Source organism: Typha angustifolia, chromosome 13 (assembly GCF_048772165.1).
Source record: "Typha angustifolia cultivar Huaian chromosome 13, ASM4877216v1, whole genome shotgun sequence".
Taxonomy (NCBI): Eukaryota; Viridiplantae; Streptophyta; class Magnoliopsida; order Poales; family Typhaceae; genus Typha; species Typha angustifolia.
In genome coordinates this window covers 2,781,764-2,798,233 of record NC_133251.1, presented here as the reverse complement: position 1 = coordinate 2,798,233, position 16,470 = coordinate 2,781,764, and the positions used below count along the sequence as shown (strand labels likewise).

At 39.1% G+C, this 16,470-nt stretch overlaps 4 protein-coding genes across 4 annotated transcripts; 3 read left to right on the top strand and 1 right to left on the bottom strand.

Moving 5' to 3' along the window:
* The first annotated feature begins 388 nt into the window (after positions 1 to 388).
* On the top strand, positions 389 to 3,416 carry LOC140773355 (protein transport protein sft2-like). Its single transcript, XM_073115857.1, has 4 exons — positions 389 to 744; positions 1,550 to 1,817; positions 2,308 to 2,412; positions 3,197 to 3,416. Exons 1-4 carry the CDS (start codon positions 530 to 532, stop codon positions 3,305 to 3,307), a joined length of 699 nt encoding a protein of 232 aa, XP_072971958.1. The 5' UTR covers positions 389 to 529; the 3' UTR covers positions 3,308 to 3,416.
* Positions 3,417 to 4,444: 1,028 nt separating this feature from the next.
* On the bottom strand, positions 4,445 to 5,711 carry LOC140774639 (F-box protein At2g34280-like). The gene has a single exon (XM_073117714.1). The coding sequence runs from the start codon at positions 5,680 to 5,682 to the stop codon at positions 4,543 to 4,545; it is 1,140 nt and encodes a 379-aa protein (XP_072973815.1). The 5' UTR covers positions 5,683 to 5,711; the 3' UTR covers positions 4,445 to 4,542.
* A 1,483-nt stretch (positions 5,712 to 7,194) lies between these two features.
* On the top strand, positions 7,195 to 11,854 carry LOC140773918 (probable inactive ATP-dependent zinc metalloprotease FTSHI 3, chloroplastic). Its single transcript, XM_073116703.1, has 5 exons — positions 7,195 to 8,428; positions 9,037 to 9,360; positions 9,447 to 9,747; positions 10,774 to 10,989; positions 11,583 to 11,854. The coding sequence occupies exons 1-4, from the start codon at positions 7,436 to 7,438 to the stop codon at positions 10,971 to 10,973; spliced, it is 1,818 nt and encodes a 605-aa protein (XP_072972804.1). The 5' UTR covers positions 7,195 to 7,435; the 3' UTR covers positions 10,974 to 10,989; positions 11,583 to 11,854.
* A 141-nt stretch (positions 11,855 to 11,995) lies between these two features.
* LOC140773919 (uncharacterized) lies at positions 11,996 to 13,888 on the top strand. The gene is made up of 2 exons (XM_073116705.1): positions 11,996 to 12,810; positions 13,040 to 13,888. The coding sequence occupies exons 1-2, from the start codon at positions 12,488 to 12,490 to the stop codon at positions 13,875 to 13,877; spliced, it is 1,161 nt and encodes a 386-aa protein (XP_072972806.1). The 5' UTR covers positions 11,996 to 12,487; the 3' UTR covers positions 13,878 to 13,888.
* Positions 13,889 to 16,470: the final 2,582 nt, after the last annotated feature.

The following is a 16,470-nucleotide window of genomic DNA, read 5'->3' as shown; positions in this document are numbered from 1 at the left end:
TGCTACCTGCTGTATCTAACCCAAAGATCTTTATCTGATTCGATACCAAATAACCTAGTCTTTGTTTTTTAATGTATCACCTAGATTATAAGTTTACTATGGAAAATGTTAAATCTCCTCTGATAGATTTGCAACCGTACCATTTCTCTTCAAATATTTTTCAAGAGAGGAGATATTTCCTGCCATCAATTCAATAGAAACCTTTTCTTTCTTTCTTTTTTAATTACTTAGAGCTCTTGACCGTAATGTCCTCCCAAAATCAGAGAACAGTGCCTTCTCTGGGAGTAATTTGTTTTGACTACGATGGCAGTGGAACATCTTAAAAAAAGAAGGCGTCAACTTTGAAGTAGACAAAATAAGTTAATACGCAGGTACTTAAATGCAAAGTTCCGTCATAAGAATTTCTCGAGAGAGAGACCTTTCTCCTCTTTCCCCCTCGCCTCTTCGACTGCCGTTAATGGAGGACTGGAGGAGGGAGAACTGAGAAGTTGGTAGCTCTTAATCCACTTCTTATTCTCCGATCTACACGATGCAGAACACGGCTCAAGCATGGTTCATGGGGGTAACAGCCGGCGGCGAAGGCGGCGGCGAGCAGCAGCAGAAGCCCTCGTCGTCTCTTCTCGCCGATTGGAACTCGTACGCCACCTCCAGATCCGCTGAGGAGGGGGGCTCGTCGGCCCTAGGGTTCGATCTCGAGGCCGCCGTCCGTACCGCGAACGATAAGGTCTCGGGGACCTTTAGCGTGTAAGAAGCATCTCTTTGCTTTTCCTCCTCCTTTCTTCCTTAGCTTCAAGTTGTGATCTTTGTACCTTAGGACGATGTGGATGTTGCATTTGGTAACTGAGGGACATATGGTAGATCTTGCATTTAGATATCAATTTTACACAGATGTATAGCTGGGTTGAATTATGATTTGATTGAGGAAAAAAGACAAGAAGAAGAGCGTAAGCTGATTTGTTTAGTTGTGATTTTTGAATAGCAATAGTGGAAAGAGAAATTGAAGCTAGAGGAAGAACCAAATTAACTTTAACTATTGAAAGCATAATTTTGCAGCAAAAGTTTCAAGCCCAATAAATCCTGCTTCAATTTCTGAGATAAAACCTTATTAATGGATGATTGACATGAGTTTTGACTCCAAATTCTCCAAGATAAGTTAAGTTTATTACCTAAAAACATCCTATCTAGCGGACACTGATACCATATGAGGAATAATGCTTTTGTCTTAATCCTACTGAAATAGGATGCTCAAATCATGATGAATCACATAAGAAAAAGATATTGGAAGTACTTACAAAATTTACAATCCAACTAGTGGATAAGTTGAGAAAGAAATAAGTTATCCTGAACTTTCAGGACCTCAATGCATTTGAGATATCCATTATCTATCCTATTGCTCCAATGCACCAAATTACACCAAAGTAGGTATTTAGTCATTGTTTGCTTCATTTTCTTTCTCCATAGATATAAATTATGGGTTGTAGAGAGAAAGGCTTAATAACTTCAGTATTCTATTATCTACTGTTTGTAATTGTTCTTTAATATGTACCAGGGTTTCTAAGGGTGTGAGGGAATTACCTGGGAGCTTCCAGAATGCTACAAGCAGTGTGCCTTCTGGAAAGTCGCTAATGTACTTTGGAATGCTCTTTGCCAGCGGAATATTCTTCATTTTTGTTGCGTTCTTTATGTTTCTTCCAGTTATGGTGCTGATGCCTCAGAAATTTGCTATATGCTTCACTCTTGGTTGTGCTTTTATTGTTGGATCATTCTTCGCTCTTAAAGGCCCTAAGAATCAGCTTGCTCACATGTCTTCAAAAGAGGCAAGTGTTTTTAGCTACTTATTGGATCTTATATTTTAGTTAGCTATTTGCTCATTTGGAATAGAGATGGCCTTTCTATCAAATGGTTTTGTAAGGTTTGTCAATCAACATTCTCATTGCACTTAGAGGATGCTACTAAGTGCAATGCCAAAGCTTTGACAGGTGCTTATGCGCTCAGATGCCTTTTCCAGTGTTCTTTTTGAAACTGTGTCGTTCTCATAAAATAAGATTATCTGATTCTATTAATTTGTCACAATAGAATATCCCGTTGCACAGTTCACAAAAATTTGAACAAACTTATTTATCCACCAGAAGTTCATCTTCCTTGTTTTATACTGGTATTGCATTATCTTACGGTTTTTCTCTGTTCATGTTTGACTATTTAATTTTAACCAAAATATTATCTTAATTGTGTATCTTTAATATGAATTGTAACCGTGTATAATGATAATTAGTTTTGTGTTTTGAACATTGACTGTTTGGATTGCAGAGACTCCCTTTTACATTGGGATTTGTTGGCAGTATGGTGGGTACAATTTATGTTTCCATGGTGCTTCACAGTTACATTCTCTCTGTGCTGTTTTCTGTGGTTCAGGTATTAAGACACTGCCTTATACATATCTCCGATTTTTACACGACTTGTAGATCTTTTGTTGCAGAGTGTGTCAGTCCATATAAACATGCGCGTAACACATTGTTACTTTGTTTGGTGTGATGTGTTGTTTATGTGAGTCATCATCATCATCGTTATATCAAACCCTATTCGTTAAATGTAGGGTAAATTATATATTGAGCAACACACAATTAGATTTAATTAGGCTTCATTAAAGGAGCTAAAATACTATTTCATGGGTTGCTGACCTTACCATGACTTGCACTGTATACTTGGTGGAAGCAATTTCAGACTAGGGAGGTGGTTTCCCCGCACCTTATAAGGTTGACAAGTAAGTTAAGTCCCATCTTTCTGCTTGCACTTGAAGACATCCAACCAAAAGCAACATCCGGACAATCCTGTGGATGTAGAAAGCAGATTGAACCAAATTGTTCTCAAAATCATTGTTCTGGGACTTTCCATCTGTAAAATCAATATCATGAACTGAGATACCAGCTGGAGTGCTTAATATTCTTCCTTACTCCTTTAACAACTGTTACCAGCTCTGATATTTGGACTCTAAACTATTTTAACTTTTCTGGATTTTGTTTTATCTTGTGTATTATTGGATTAAATTTCAGTATCAGCCTTCGGGAACCTTAATTCGTGTGGCTAAATGCTTATTCGTTCATCCTTCAGTTATTGTACGCGACACATGTGATTGAATTTTTTTAAGAATGCAAAATTAGATGCTAATGGGATATGACTATACCTAATGTTTTCTTAGGTTTTGGCGCTCGCATATTATGCCGTATCATACTTCCCTGGCGGATCCACTGGACTGAAGTTCCTCTCATCAACTCTTACATCTTCTGTACTAAAATGTTTTGGCAGGTGATGCCAGTGCCCATAGATCTTTAGCCCCCCCTTTTCTTTTCAATTTTCTTCCGGCTGGAGGTGACTGTAACTATGCAATGTGTAATAAAAGCTAGTAGCGTTTGATTCTTCGTGCTGTGCATCCATACTTTATTTCTCAAGATATATTTCTCATTGTGTTGATAGTTTGGATGGTATCATATTTCTCTATGGCTGTAATAAAATCGTTCACAGACTATATCGGATATCAGATCGAATCTCTGTACATATGATAATTTTAACTATCTACTATGTTTTCACCTTTGTAGACTTTTATTTACCGTGTGTTTAGTAACTAGATAGTGGTGGTTAATAAATTGAATGATTTTAATAAAGTGGCTCTTCTTTCAAGAAAGGATGCCAAAATAAAATAAATTAAAAAAAGTGGAGCTCTTTGATTTATATTCTACAATTAAATATCAAATATAGAAAAGTTTTTAGAAGTAATTATCTTTATTTTTTTTCCTTGTTTTTAAGCCGCCAAACATCTCCACGTAGCTAGACATGCCTTTTATTGATTGGCTGCAACTAAGCTCTTGTTTCGTGGTCTTGTTGAGATACGATTAATTACTATTAAAAGCCGACTAGTTTGACTTAAACTGAAAAATAATTAAGATGTGAGTCTAGTACATATAATTCACATATGATGCTACCCTGTAATGGAAAACTTGTTACATTTATGTTTAAGTCTAGAGCATATAATTCTGGGCAAAAGTGATTTAATTTTCTAATTTATTTTAGGCTCTTGCAACTGGGGAATGATCTCTTTATAATAATATCTTTACAGTTTTGATTATCTAATGAATTATAATGTGTTGAATCATACTTCTGTATTGCTGAGCTAATAATAAGATTAAGGTTGAATGATTAATTGCATCATCTAACTGCTGTAAACTTACCATATTCTCTCGACAACTCTAGAAAACTCGAGGTGTTCAAATAAGATAAGATGATGAACTAACTTATAACTGATTTGAACGTCATACGAACTTACGTCAGCGGTTAAATTCAAGGATGTAGCATAAAAGAATTTGCATTACAAAAAAGAAGAAGATAAAATAGGCAAGTAGAGGTAATAAACAGGTGACAAATTAAAAGATATATATGCAGACAAAACCAATAAAATCCTTAATAAGAAAAACGCAACGAGATTAGTCCAAAATTAACCGGCAGCATATTTAGAGAAGTTTAGTCGTACGTGACGTACTACACTACTGTTCAAGGATAGAATGCACCATAAAAGCTCGTGGAAATGATGGTAGTATTGTCATCCGACAGTGCGAACCTCTCGTATTGTTTTAGTTTGGGATCGTAGAGGAGCAACTGGAAATCCCCTTGCAGCAAAATCCTTCCATCGCTCATGATTCCCAGCGGACAAACTCGTCTAAATTCAGCATAGTAAAAATCAATGGAGTACTCCTTCACCCACTTCTCATCGCCATTCTTGTTGAAGAACCACAGCGCAACGCGCTGCCGCGGAAATTTCCAGCTCGTGCCCGAGCGGTAGGGGAAGACGGCGTCAGCCAAGCATAGCAAGCCCTTCACCTCCGCCAGCTTTACGTTATAATTTGGATCCTCCGGGCTACCGTCTTCGCCTACCGGCGGCGCCACCGGGAGAATCCTCCATTCTTCCCTCTCGAGATTGAAACAGGCTATCGCGTTCACGAACGGCGTCGTTGTAACTGGCCGCCGCGGCAACGCGTATATCTCTCCGTCTACAAGAGCCGAAGACGAGCTCTCCACGAAATATCTGAACCCTTTAAAATGCAACAACAGAGGCGGGGGTTGCGCCGCTCTCCACTGCCTGGAGCCGAACGTGAAGACCTCGCAAGCCTGGCTGGTGCAGCTCCCATCGTCGTCGGTGTAGAAGATGGAGACGATCTTGTACTCGCCCGTGGAAGCCACGCGGCCGAACCCAAGGAACGCGTGGGGACGAACGTTGCTGTAATTGGAGTAGGGCAAGAGGGTGAGGCGCTCGGTGGCGGGATCAAGCACCCACGTGCGTTGCAGGGCGTCGATCATGCACACCAGGCTAAGGCGGCTCGGGAATGAGATGAAATCGCCTAGGAAATCAAAATTCGAGATCTCCTTCACCATGTTGTTGTTGCCTGCTCCTCTTAAAGCTTCCTCCATGTCCGAGATCCGGACGTGGAAATTTTTTTTGACGCAGCCTTTGTTCGAGTAGATTACGACGGCAAGGGGGTCGGAACGAGACCTGTGCGACTGGATGAAGAGGGGGTCGGAGATGAGAGCAGAGAAGGCCTTCGAGACGTACCGGAGCTTCCAGAGGACCTTCATTGACAGCCTTGAGAGGATGTTGACGATGACATCGTAAGGGAGGGCGAGGTGGACGCCCATACTTCCTGCCGACCCAATCTTCTTCTTCGGCGGCGGTAAGAAGGCGGCGACTTCCATCGGCCGAGAAGAAGAATGTTTATATATATATATATATATATATATATAGCAGTGATATATAGAATCCAGTGTTTGATTAGGTTTAAACACTATGTCCTTTTCGGATAAGTGATAGGAAATATATATAGATTTAAACACTATGTCCTATTCGGATAAATGATAGGAAATATATACAGATTTAAACACCATGTCCTATTCGGATAACTTACATTCCAAGAGTGCTGCATGGATCTCCATACCCAATCTAACAAGAACCAGTTCTGCACAAGCTCGAAGAACACCAGCAGCAGCGTAAGAATTCATTGCAATATCATCTCTGTGCATTTCTCTAAACAAAATCAATGCCTTCAAGAATTGCCCATTTTGCATACAACTTGTCATTATAGAATTCCATGAGACAACTTGTTATTATATTGGTTTTGGAAGTACAGGCTAAATTGTTATTATTAATTTAAATGTGATGCGAAAAAGTTTTTTTTTTAAATAATTTTGGAGGAAAAATAAATGATATATAAAATTAATAGAGCAAAATGCGCTTTTGACTTTGACAATAAAATTTAAGAATATTATCATTCTATCAATAATTTTTTTAAATTTACCGGCTCATGTGCTTTTAAATTGCATTAGAAATCTAACATCTGCATGCAATCTCCGTCACGCTATAATTGCTTCCAACCCTATAAACAAATAGTCCTGCATCTCTGGACTCTTAGCATTGAAAGATCATGTTGAAATTCAATAACGATTGGAGATACGAATAAAAATCTGACTCAATAGGTCACAAGATTTGATTCGAGATCAGAATGACTATCTGGAAAGTGTGTTGGATCTGTAAGAAAAGTTGAAGTCAAATGCAACATCAAGGTTAATCTGGACGCATGGCCATTCTACAGCATATACAGTTTACATCATTATTTTTTTGGGTGACAAAAATACAGTTTACATACATCATGGGCTTCGGCCTATTGATTGTTCAATATTAGGTCCCTCCAAAACTGTGGTGGAAAGCCCAATGTTAGTTGGCTGGTCATTGCCTCATTGCTGGTAATTGATCATGGGAAACTTATTGAAGATGTCTTGACATCTGGACATCTGGTATCGATCGAAATTTGAATGCCATATTGTAGTGCCACTGTTGCTGAATTGGTGCTGTTGCATATGGATAACGACAACTTATCAACTAAGACGTTGACTTTTTATTCACACGCATCTATAGAAAGGTTGCAAGTTCTACACCATGTGAATCATGATAGAGTCTTTTTGAGGACATTAAAAGAGAATGCTTGTTTTCTGTGCACCGATAAGTGGATCCATGGATATACTTAAGTCATTAATAAGCCCAAATCCAGCAATGTCCATTCCAACTTCCAAGGCCTTGCCGCCTTAGGAGGCCCAACCAATATTTTTTTAAAGAATAAGCTAGATCCGATACGTTGCACTGATAAAAACCGCAGCCCTTTATGGTGGATAAAGTCTGGGAAATCGCTCTCCTCTTCCCCTGCCCTTCGAGAAGAAGGGGGCAAAGAGCGGCTTTTAGCTCAAGCCAAGGTACCAATTCATCTACCGTTCAAGCATTTATCTCTACTGGTAGTTTCCTGAAGCGGCTCTTCCTTAATTCCTCTCTATATGGATTTGTAATTATTATTTGTGATTCAAAACTAAGGCGCTTTCTTGGTCGCCCGTATAAGTTATTGCCATGCCTCCCTTCTCCTTGCTATCTATTAATGGTGTAATGGGTCCCCGTGCTTCTTGCTTAACTCCGCGTCCGCGTTTGTTCGGTGGAGTTGGGAGGCAAAAGGATCTTTCTTCTTCCTTTTCTCTCGCTTGTTGTAATTTTCAATATATTTCTCTAGTTGCTTCTTCTCGTAGAATTCAATATAGGTTGCAGTGTGCTAGGTTAGTTATTGCCAAGATTGATAAAAGTGGCAAAGAAGAACATACACAATCGGGGATTCATGGGAAGCCCAATTCGAGAAGGCGGCCGTTCTCTCTTAGGTTGCGGCCGCGGCTTCGGTTGCTTTACTATAGATTGAAACGAGCCTCAATCCAGGAAGTGATTGAAGATGCTCAAATTATGTTGAGGAGGATTGCGAGGAGGATTACTCCGACCACATTGGTTCCTTTTGCAATGGGGCTGCTTTTCTTGATCTTGAGGTATTCATCCAAGAATGCTTCAAAGGAGGTTCCGTATTCAGATCTCGTATTGAATCTTCAAAGAGGACAGGTAGCCGCAATTATTTTTGAAGAGGACTCTCGCCGGATATACTTCAATAAATTTTCTAATGGTGATGATAGTTCAAAGCTGATAGATGTTACATCATTGCCAGTGGATGCTAAGAGCATATCAGGATCATCTGACAATGCTAAAACTACAACTGAGAAACGTAGTTCTACTCCAAAGTGGCAGTACTATGCTAGAAAGATTGACCGTGATGAGAACTTTTTACTTGGCTTGATAAGAGATAGAGGGATCACCTATGGCTCTGCTCCTCAATCCGGACAAAAGTTACTGATGAGCATCATAACAACACTGCTTACTTTGTGGATTTCTTTGGTTCCTCTCATGTGGTTCCTTCAACGACAGCTTTATGCTAGCAATAGCAGTGCAAAGAAGCGCCGCCCGAGTAAACAGATGGTTAGTTTTGATGATGTGGAGGGTGTTGATGCTGCTAAGGAGGAGCTTATGGAGGTGAATTGTCCTTGTCTCTTACTGTCATATCTTGTCTACTTAATTGGGGATTAATTCGACATGTGTAATTTTGTCGAATATGACTATGATGGGTTCCTGCTTTTGTAACTGGAGGTCCACTATAGTGCATGGCAACAGTAGTAACAAAAGAATAAAGAGTAAATGGCAACAGTAGTAACAAAAGAATAAAGAGTACGTGTAATTTAACTATTACAATATTTTGTCCATCAATGATGCTGCAACCTGAATATAAATAATCTCATATCCAGATCCATCAGTGTCTGCCTGCCTGGTTATTTTTACTTTGGATCAGATTAAGGCTTCATTCAGAATCAGCCAAAGCCCATCATATGACTGGTAGTTGAAACAATCATCTGCATCTGTAGAAAACTTGGCCATTTCAATCACAATAGCCCAAAAAATTTGACTTCCCTAGTTCTATGCCACTGGATGGCATGACGCAACTGCTTATAATGATAAACAAAGACATTTCTTTTGAACTACAAACCTGCTGTCTGATTGACTGATTTCCAAATATTCCAGTTGCCCAATGTTTCTTTTTTGATGATACTATTCGTTTTTTCTTTCATTTTTTTCTCACCTTGCAGATAGTAAGTTGCTTACAAGGATCATTGAACTACAAGAAGCTCGGAGCGAAATTACCCAGGGGTGTGCTACTTGTGGGTCCTCCAGGCACTGGAAAGACACTATTAGCTCGTGCAGTAGCTGGCGAATCTGGAATCCCTTTCTTCTCTGTTTCTGCCAGTGAGTTTGTAGAAGTTTTTGTTGGAAGAGGAGCAGCACGAGTGAGAGACCTATTTAGTGAGGCAAAAGAGTTTGCACCATCAATTATTTTTATTGATGAACTAGATGCGGTAGGAGGAAAGCGTGGTAGAAGCTTTAATGATGAAAGAGATCAAACTTTGAACCAGGCACTATTTTAAGCCTTCAGTCCTACTCTTCTACATTTCCTTTGTAAACTAATTCTTTAAACCTGACCTGCTTTATGTATCTCCAGTTGCTGACAGAAATGGATGGATTTGAATCAGACTTGAAAGTGATTGTTATGGCAGCGACTAATAGGCCGGAAGCATTAGATTCTGCTCTTTGTCGGCCTGGTCGATTTTCAAGAAAAGTGTTTGTTGGAGAGCCTGATCTAGATGGACGAAAAAAAATTCTCGCTGTCCATCTAAGAAAAGTTCCTTTAGAGGAGGAGCCAGAGATAATCTGTAATTTAGTTGCTTCTCTGACCCCAGGATTTGTTGGTGCAGATTTGGCCAACATTGTTAATGAGGCTGCTCTGCTTGCTGCTCGAAGAGGTTAGTTGCAAGGGTTTCAAAAACAGTAATACATTAAGAAATAGTGGTTTATTGCTACTTCACATCACATTGTTTGTTACCATATATGCGCAAAAGCATGGAATTTTTCTACAAATTCAGTATGAGTACCTTTGAATTATTTGTTTCTTCCTCGCATTCTTTCCTTTAGCCTCCACTGTTAGTCTTCATCTCTTCTTGCTTCACAGATATTATGTTTTATAGGGGAAAGAAAAGGGAACACACCAATTCCTTCCATGTCAACTTTTTTTAAGTCTTCATGTTTGGTCTTGATCCTCTTTGTTGCACTCTCCTTCCATTTTATATTCCTCTGAATATTATGTATTCACATTCTTATAAGTTAGCTAATGGATGTGGCACACAGAAACTACATAATTTGGCCTCCTTAAGGAGTAGATAGTCTCCCATTACTTGTTGGTGTCACACGATTTTGTTATACCAATAATTCGAGGTTAAATACTAGTGACTTATCTGGTTTGACATGCATTTGTTAGGACAAGTCTCCCACATCTTGAGTTCTCAATTATGCATGTACTGGGGATTGCATACAACCTTTACTGTCTTCTCGCTGAAGTACAAGGATTAGGTAATGCAGGAAACAAGAGAGAAAATATTACTTTAATTCAGTAAGAGTATTGTTTGAATGCATCCAAAATTCAAATAGTGCTTTCAATTACTACATGAATAAAGCTCAACAGAAAAGTAAAAGTTCAATTTTAGGAACTCCAAGATTTCTATGCTAGGCTTCTTATGACTTTGATCTATAACTCTTAGGTCATCTTCTAGAAGCATCTTATTATATTTAACCATATAAGGAATCAGATATATGGTAGAATTTAACTTCTTTATTTTGTTTATCTAGAGACATCTCTAAATTTTGCCTTTTGCTATTCTCTGTTTAAGTGCATAATTACTTAACATGCTGGTTTCAACTTGCTTCCATTTACCATTCATTATGTGTTGCAATGACTACTGTCCATATAAAATTTAAGCTTTCCGGTTTTCCAGGTGGCAGGACAGTGACCCGAGAAGATATTATGGATGCTATTGAGCGGGAGAAGTTTGGTGTTGATGGCAGGCAATTTTCTCCAAATGCTGGAAGTAAAGGCCTCGCCAAACTATTTCCTTGGTTTTCTACTTTTACAGGAAGGAATGGAGCAAAAGGAGATGGTTTGCAAGGCCTTATGGGCTACCAGACTTTAAGCTAACAGAAGGCTTGATGAGGTATGCTTTCTATTTTACTATCTTGAATGGCATGTATCTAGGATTATTTCAATTAAATGCCTCAATACCACTTTGGGTAAAGATTGTTTTAGACAGTGATCGTCTTAGATCCCTTTATGAAGCAGTAAGTAATATGGCACCTCGCCCTCCTACAAATGGCAGTACCTGACTTTTGAGCTAAAATTGTACAGTGGGTTGTCCCACAGCTGATGTTTGCTAGACAATCTACTGAAAATAAGGACATAAGAGAAGAGGGAGATGAACTACAATTTTCTTTTACCAAGATGAAAAGATTAACCCTTTTTTCTCCAATAATCAAGTTTTGCAGAATAATACCATAGATTGGTGTTTTGTGGCACTTAAATAAATAGTCTATGCAACAAGGGATCCTTAGCAGGATTTGTTTACATGAACAGCCATTTAGGTCAAGTTTTATGTACAAAGAGTAGCCTCTTAAACTTCATGTTCTCGTCTGATATCATATTACCTTCTCTCATATTCCAGATATGCTTTTCAACAACTGCTGGTTTGCTAACTGTTAAGGATCTATCTGTTCCTGTATAACAAACATTATCGTTGATGTTTTCTCGCAGGTAAGATTGGATTAACATGAAGGATCTAGTTTTGTGTGATGCAGTGCTTATTCATCACATTATGGGATATTTCACGAAACATGCAGCGCTAATGTGGTCTGCATTTAGGAAAACCTTTCCTCAGAAAAGAGCTAAGACATCGATTCAAGTGAGAGCCTTCTTTCCAAGATATGTCAAAAGAGGACAATTAAAGAGTGTTTGGTTACATGTACCAAAGGCCCAATTAGTTAATTGGCTCCAAATCACAGAAATACAAAGCATAATTAGCAATCTATCATGTGGCAAGTTTTCCTTGTCTCGTCCTTCTTGAAGTCGTTTGCCAATTGCATCTTGAAAGTATCTGGTGTCACCATGGAAGTAATTAACTATTTTCGTTAAAAATGGTGTGCTTAGCTATCAACTGATTTCATACAGTCCGTGTGCTTCTGTTGTATTCTCAGAATGCAGAGCTAAATTCTTGAATAAGTCTTTTGACAGGAAACTTCTTGCACAATTAATATGGGTTCCTTGGAAGCTACCCACAACATTGTTGATAATATTGTAGAAACATGACAAACTTGGTGATCAATAGCGTATCTTGGTAGTTGTTCTTAAAGTATGACCTCTGATAAACCCTCTCGAGATGTCTACCAATAAGAAGTCAACTTAGACCCAGTCATACCCAATTACTCTATTGCCCCCTCTTGTTCCTCAGTTTCGTCCTTACAATTTTCAACATGTTAGTTTTCCTTGCATCTTCTTATATGAAGTTTTCTTCTCTCTTTTTTTTCTCTCCTTTTCAATGGAGTAATCTAATCCATTCCCTCTCTGAAAGAAAAAAATAAAAAAAAAAACTCTGCAACACTATATAATAAGCCTAACAAACGCAAACTTGGAGCTCATTGATAGAGACACAGAAGGTGAAGATGTACACAGCCAGGCCACCTTCCAGCTTCAAGAACTCTCATGGAAGACACCAACTTGAAGGGCCTATTTCTCGTCTCGTACTCACCGACGACGGCGGGGAGCCTGACGTCGTAGCTAAATGCTGCTGGGGGTGCTGCAACGTCGAGGCCCCTCTGCGGGATCTTCCATTCCCTCAAGATAGGATGATCACCATTAAATACTCACCACACAGAGGAGAGAGGACGAGGGCCGCAAAGGCGAGTGTCTTTTTCGTTCCGGTTATAGACCAACTGCCGATGTCTAACCGATATTATGTCGTTGTCGCAAAAGGGAGGAACAAAGGGTGACAACTCCCACTTCTCTCTATCTTTCTCATGTCTACTCTTCTCTAACCTGAGTCCGAATATAATAAATTCATCAGTTTTATGTTAAGCGACAGTAAATAAGAATTGCACTGATCAGCAATAAATAACCTTGGTCTCTTACTATCAAGAGTTTTCGCCAGCAATCTTTCGTACAGAGTGCTCTAATACCTGCTCGGCTGCTCCTTTTCTTTGTTATGGTACATGCAGGAAAGTCTATGCATGCTCAAAGGATGATACATGCGCATGTTGCTCGTGCGGAGGTGTAGGACAAGAAGAGCCAAGAGCTTTTGATCACCGCAATCTCTACCAACAAATGGAGATCATTCGTGAGGGAGATGGATTCACCGCAAAGTCCATAGCTCCTGATGGCCAACCTCCATTTCTACTAGGAGGCAAATATTGGAAAGCTTATGCTTCAAAACACAAGAACTATCACTTACAAGAGGCTCTAGGCCTCGATGCGCCGATTCGCGCATGTCTGCCGGATTTAAGCTTCCCGATATCGACTCGAGATGCACCCCGAGTGGCTGTAGGAAAATGGTACTCTCCCTTTATGTTCATCAAAGAAGAATGTGGCTTGCATGACCAAATGAAGCATGGCATGTTCTATGATATAACTCTGGAGCAGTACTGGAAGGAGGTGTATGCATGTGAGAATGCATATTTAGAAGAGAAGTTGGTTGAAGTGAATGCAATTGTTGATAGCAAAATGGCTTTGTTGGATGGTAAAGAATTGGTAGTAGAGGATAGGAAGAGGCATGGGTATGTATGGTTTAAGACCCTTGATGGCAAGAGAGGGATGGGCTTGAGCTTGGCATTGTGGGAGAGGATGGTGTGGGAGCAAAAGAGAGGAGGATGGCTGGGTGATGAAGAGGAGGTGGAGAGGATTGTGAGAGTGGAGAAGTATGGAGGGGAGAATGCTACTTGGAAGAAATTTGCATGCTATGTGTTGATGGAGAGATATGTTATTAGAAGGATGGATGGAAGCTTAGCCATAGCTTTTGATTTCAGCCATGTCATCAAGTTGAGATCCAAGTGGGAGTAGAGGTTCATTTATATATATATATATTTTTTGCAACTTCTTCATGGTTTCTTTTTATGTTCATACAAGTAATTCCATGCATGATAAGAACTAATCATTGGGGTTATAGAAAGGAAAGAGGAATTAAATGGCTGAGAAAATAAAGGAGATTGACAGAAAGAAAGCAAAATAAAGGGAAAAGTGAAAGGAGTATGTCTGGAACTTAGAAATAATTAACATCTCTTACTGCTCAATAATATCAGCTCACCATTTCAACTATGGACCAGAAATAGTAGCACAAAGCAGTAATTTAGGTGTAAAAGTATTTAGAAAGGAGAAACAGACCGAGCATGAAGGAGTTCTCTTTTGCGAATCAAATGACTAAACTCAAAACAACGTTGAAAACCCCCCAAAAAAAAGGAAAAGAGAGAGAGAGAGAGAGAGACAACAATGCAAAGAAATATGTTGTTCTTCCTCTTATTTTCATGTTCAGTTGTTACGCATGTTAGGAGTTGCAGATGATGTACTACGTGGTGAAAAGCTAAAACAACATCACAAGCATCTCTTCTCAACTATTAAAGTGTAAAACTTTTAAATATCATCCCACAGACTTTTAAGAGTTGGTTTATATATTCAAGATAGTTTCATGTGATTAAATTACTGATATATTTTTTTTTTTTGAGCGAAAAGGAGAGGAGAAGTAAAATAAGGGTGATCCTAATATGTTAAGTAATGGAAAAATGGTTATCCTAATTTGCTTGCGGAGTTTGATGGAGTTCAAATGCTCAGCATGGAGTAAGCATAAAGAGAAATCCACGCCATTAGCTACGTGAAAGATCTCATACATTATTCTCCTGATAGATGCCTTCTAAACAAACTACTACATTACACATACCAAGCTACTGGAGGAAGTGAGGAACACTGAAGGAATCACAGCAAGGAGTTAATACTAACTAGACTCACGACAAGGATCGAAATTAGGAACATGGCTGCTGACTCATGTAACGAGTTTCGTGGAAGCGCGCGATGAAGTCAGAAGCCTTCTTGTCAACATCTGGTTCAGCAAGCCACCATCCCCAGTCTTCGTCACTTGGTCGAATTTTTCTCATGTACTTTGATTCACAATCAACCTCTTCGTCAACAGGGCGCGAGCTCTTGGAGAAGTTGAAGCACAGGCAAAAGAAGGACTTGGCAGATGATCTCCTCCTTCCCATTCCTACCTCCTTTCTTCGGAGTGTTTCCCTATTTATAGAGAAAGAACCACCCTTGAGGAAGCAGTAGGGAATATTCCTGCACTAATTCCGTCCCATTAGAAGCTTAATTGGATGGTAATGATATGATGATTTGGCTAAAAGTGTTTTGAGGCTAAAAGTGTGGTAAAGCTAGGTACATTAATAAAACCACTCCATAAAGCCAATTGTTTTCTAGGATTCTACTCATGATGACTGGAAGCTCATACAGTCTTGTCCTTTCTAGAGCACTAACAAGGGTCAAGAATTAAAAGGCTAAGCTTCGTGATAAGATGAGCTCATGCATTGTTAAAGTTGGATTAACCTTTTTCCAACTGTCGCAAATGATCATTTATACCAACTAGATTGCATGTTTAATAAGGTCTGACAATCTGATCAGCCCCGTGGTTTGCATCTCATGCAATGCTTCGTTTGGTATTTCCATGTCAGATATACATCATGTTAACTTAAGTAGGAAGAGTAGGAGTGGTTAAAAGATCACCTTCAGGTTTCTCTTTGAATCAGTGCTTTCTACCACTTCTTGTTCGTGGTTGGGTACAGAGTATGTGTTCATTGAAAGCTTCCCCTTCCTTTCAACACACAGTGCAAACTGTGCAAGCTGTGATCCTTTTAGTTATCTTAAAAGTTGCCCACCAAAAGATTCCTCTATGCGGCAAAATGCAGTCCTACCATTCCAAACTTTGGTTCGCAGAGGATATGAAGACAAGATATTTTCCTGTGTTTCTTATCCACTATTTTATCTCCTCATGGTGTGATCAACACTGCTCGTGAACTTATTAGCTTGTTTGGAATCTTAATCATGAAGTGTCTCTGAAAGTTAGGTGAGGTCCTTTTGCTGTGGGCTCTGAGATTCTTCTGAAGTACAAGCTCTGGCCCATGAGCATGTCTTTTTTCAGCAAGTAAAAGTTAAGAGCTTGTAGCAAAGCATGCTACTCAGAGAAGATAATTAATGTACCACATTGCTTTCTAAGGAAGTTAAATTATTCAAAATTTGTACCTTTTTTGTTGTAAAACAGCATCTTTCTTTGATTTATAGGTTCCCAAAATACATCAGATCTTTTCATGGACTAATTCTAAAAGAAATCCTCTTTTCACTTATAAACCAATGCTATATAATGAACTGACCTCAAACAAAATCTGGTCTTGATATTTTAACATGAACGCTTGCTTTGGATTCTTAGACCTTTGGTATGTCAATTCAATCTTTTCAGAGCATATGGATCAATGCATCCTTAAAGCTAAGATAATGACTTCTGCATGTGGCTGTCTCTGATCTTTTCCAGTGCAGCTGGATCACACAAATTGAAACATCTGCAGGAATTCTTGCCATTTCTGTGGCATTCTTTAGCTCCAGAAAACTAATTGAA

What these genes read in the sequence shown, in the direction of transcription:
- LOC140774639 (XM_073117714.1), bottom strand. Translation starts at nt 5,682, where the DNA reads ATGGGCGTCCACCTCGCCCTCCCTTACGATGTCATCGTCAACATCCTC.
- LOC140773918 (XM_073116703.1), top strand. Translation starts at nt 7,436, where the DNA reads ATGCCTCCCTTCTCCTTGCTATCTATTAATGGTGTAATGGGTCCCCGT. An exon ending in CTAAGGAGGAGCTTATGGAG is followed by an intron (nt 8,429 to 9,036) that starts GTGAATTGTCCT and finishes CTCACCTTGCAG; the next exon opens with ATAGTAAGTTGCTTACAAGG. An exon ending in GAGATCAAACTTTGAACCAG is followed by an intron (nt 9,361 to 9,446) that starts GCACTATTTTAA and finishes ATGTATCTCCAG; the next exon opens with TTGCTGACAGAAATGGATGG.
- LOC140773919 (XM_073116705.1), top strand. Translation starts at nt 12,488, where the DNA reads ATGTACACAGCCAGGCCACCTTCCAGCTTCAAGAACTCTCATGGAAGA. An exon ending in GCAAAAGGGAGGAACAAAGG is followed by an intron (nt 12,811 to 13,039) that starts GTGACAACTCCC and finishes TGGTACATGCAG; the next exon opens with GAAAGTCTATGCATGCTCAA.
- LOC140773355 (XM_073115857.1), top strand. Translation starts at nt 530, where the DNA reads ATGCAGAACACGGCTCAAGCATGGTTCATGGGGGTAACAGCCGGCGGC. An exon ending in GTCTCGGGGACCTTTAGCGT is followed by an intron (nt 745 to 1,549) that starts GTAAGAAGCATC and finishes AATATGTACCAG; the next exon opens with GGTTTCTAAGGGTGTGAGGG. An exon ending in CTCACATGTCTTCAAAAGAG is followed by an intron (nt 1,818 to 2,307) that starts GCAAGTGTTTTT and finishes TTTGGATTGCAG; the next exon opens with AGACTCCCTTTTACATTGGG.